General features: G+C 28.1%; 1 protein-coding gene across 1 annotated transcript; it reads left to right on the top strand.

The window, feature by feature from the left end:
* The first annotated feature begins 1,031 nt into the window (after positions 1-1,031).
* On the top strand, positions 1,032-2,041 carry LOC105845933 (uncharacterized). Its single transcript, XM_065817031.1, has 4 exons — positions 1,032-1,132; positions 1,293-1,325; positions 1,408-1,624; positions 1,705-2,041. The coding sequence occupies exons 1-4, from the start codon at positions 1,051-1,053 to the stop codon at positions 1,997-1,999; spliced, it is 627 nt and encodes a 208-aa protein (XP_065673103.1). The 5' UTR covers positions 1,032-1,050; the 3' UTR covers positions 2,000-2,041.
* Positions 2,042-2,244: the final 203 nt, after the last annotated feature.

Below are 2,244 nucleotides of genomic sequence, written 5' to 3'. Positions count from 1 at the left end.
ATTACTTGCTGCTAATTTTTTAGTTAAACCATAAACCACAACGTCAAATACCACATGTTGTAGTGTTTGCAGATTAAAATTACCCTCAGCATAACGCTTCTTTGAATCTGGAATTCCAGGATCTAAATATATATTAAAAAATTTCTTAAAAATACAGCTTGTTGACAACATTCTTGGCACGAAACGTTGCTTAAAGAATAGCAGTAATAATTAAAGATTAATTAATCTGAAAAACGTCTTCCTAAGGTGAACCTGGGTCCACATTAGGATAACACAAATGGGATTCACATTAGACATATTGTACTGCTACTCTATTATCAAGAGTGCATAATAATGCATTGATTTAACATTAATTGTCACTCACCTTGAAAATCCTTCAAAAACTGCTGTTTCCAGGGAAAAAAAGGTTAGTGCTTTCAAGAGAAAAACTCGATAAAGCTTTCAAAAATTTTTTTTTACTTAACTAAGAATTATTTCTTGCACAAATAAGATTGCTAGTATATTTTAGTTCTAAGTAACCTATAAAGCTAATACATAGATAGCTGCCAGTTAAATAAAACTAATTTAAAAAAATCTTAACTCAAAACCAAACTATCACTGCGGTTTACATTAGGATTGGGTTCACATTAGGGCAGTCTACCCTACTCCTCCCTCACATTAAAAAACAAAAAACATTACACATGTTCCAAAAAAAAAAAAAAAGTTGTGTTAAGGAATTCTAAAAAATATTAATTTAAAAAACAAACTATTTTAATTTTCTTTTAAACTTCTTGTTGTAAATTCGATCTCAAGAAAAATTAAATTTTTAATAAAACCCTTGCTTGCTTAATGTGCAAATGTTATATAAAGAAATCAATTATTTTCAAATTTAAACAAACCAAAATTAAAAATAGGCAAAGAACATTAAAAAAATATGCGTTTAGAACATTCATTTCAATTATAAAAATCCTTAAGGTTAGACGTGCTAGATGCTTCTATCGTTCCATCATTCTCAGTATGATACTTAGCTCACTTTTTCATAAACGATATGAATTAAGTTTGCAACAAAAAATGAGTAACTTACACATAACAGTTATTGAATCATTTGGTTTCCTATGGAAACTGTTATTATGGATTTGTATTGCTGATTTAGGTTTGTTTTTTTAAATATTTTTAAAACAAAAAGTCCATGACATGTTTTTTCAATATCGTATTGAGTAAATGTTCGTAAAGTGTAAGTAAACTAATTTCCAAGCGCTTTTTGTACCTTAGTTTTCAATATCGTATTGAGTAAATATGCGTCCTTATTTTAGAATTGGAAGCTTTTATTACTGAAAACGATAAATGTAAGTAAACTAATTTCCAAGCCCTTTTTGCTATCTTACTTTTCAATTTTTTTAATGATATGCTATAATGATCTTTAATAAGGGATTGCACTAGACTCACATAACAAATTGCGCTCAATGCATTTCGCTGATGCGTTGCTTTGGAGCAATCAGCTTGAAAAAGCTGCTGAAGATCGAGTTTCTGTATTATTATTTCAAAACCAAAATTTGGATAGTCAATTGGTCGAATCTAAATCTTATAACGAAAACAGTTTTGTATCTAATAACCATATTGGTGTTTCTAAGGTGATCAAATATTGGTTCGTGTTTTTAAGTATAATTCTATAATATTTAAAAATCATATAAGGATTGTGTTTAATCTTAGATCTCCATTTTACAGGTACGAAAAAGGAGGAAACTATACTTATAACGAAAACGATCGCAGCGCACCATCGTTTACACAAATAATATGGAAGGATACGAAATATGTTGGCTGTGCAACTAAAAGCAATGATCATAACTATGCTGTTATTTGTTATTACGAGCCTGGTGGAAACAACGATAACATCTTTCAAAGAAATGTTTTTCCACCAATGGCTCCAGTTGTGATCGAAGAATCGGAAGATGAAATTTATCCGTTTTTAACGAAAAAAATTATAAGAAAACGCAATAAGCAAAAACAAATTGCAAATTAATTCTTATCTGATTGGACTAGAACATATTTTTTTAAGAAAAAAAATTTTTTCTAAATGCATGTTACATGTTTTTAATTTAACCAAAATAAAGTAAAACATTTACGCTTACATAAATAATAATATTTATGTGATATTATGCTTTAATAAAATACTTTTGCAATCAAAACAAAGTTAGATTATTGTTTAATCTAACTTTGTTCAAGGTTTTAAAAAAAAAAATTTAATATTAACATTCCGGCACAAAA

The sequence above is a fragment of the Hydra vulgaris genome, chromosome 14 (assembly GCF_038396675.1).
Source record: "Hydra vulgaris chromosome 14, alternate assembly HydraT2T_AEP".
NCBI classification, from domain to species: Eukaryota; Metazoa; Cnidaria; class Hydrozoa; order Anthoathecata; family Hydridae; genus Hydra; species Hydra vulgaris.
This window is presented reverse-complemented; position numbering and strand designations above follow the sequence as displayed.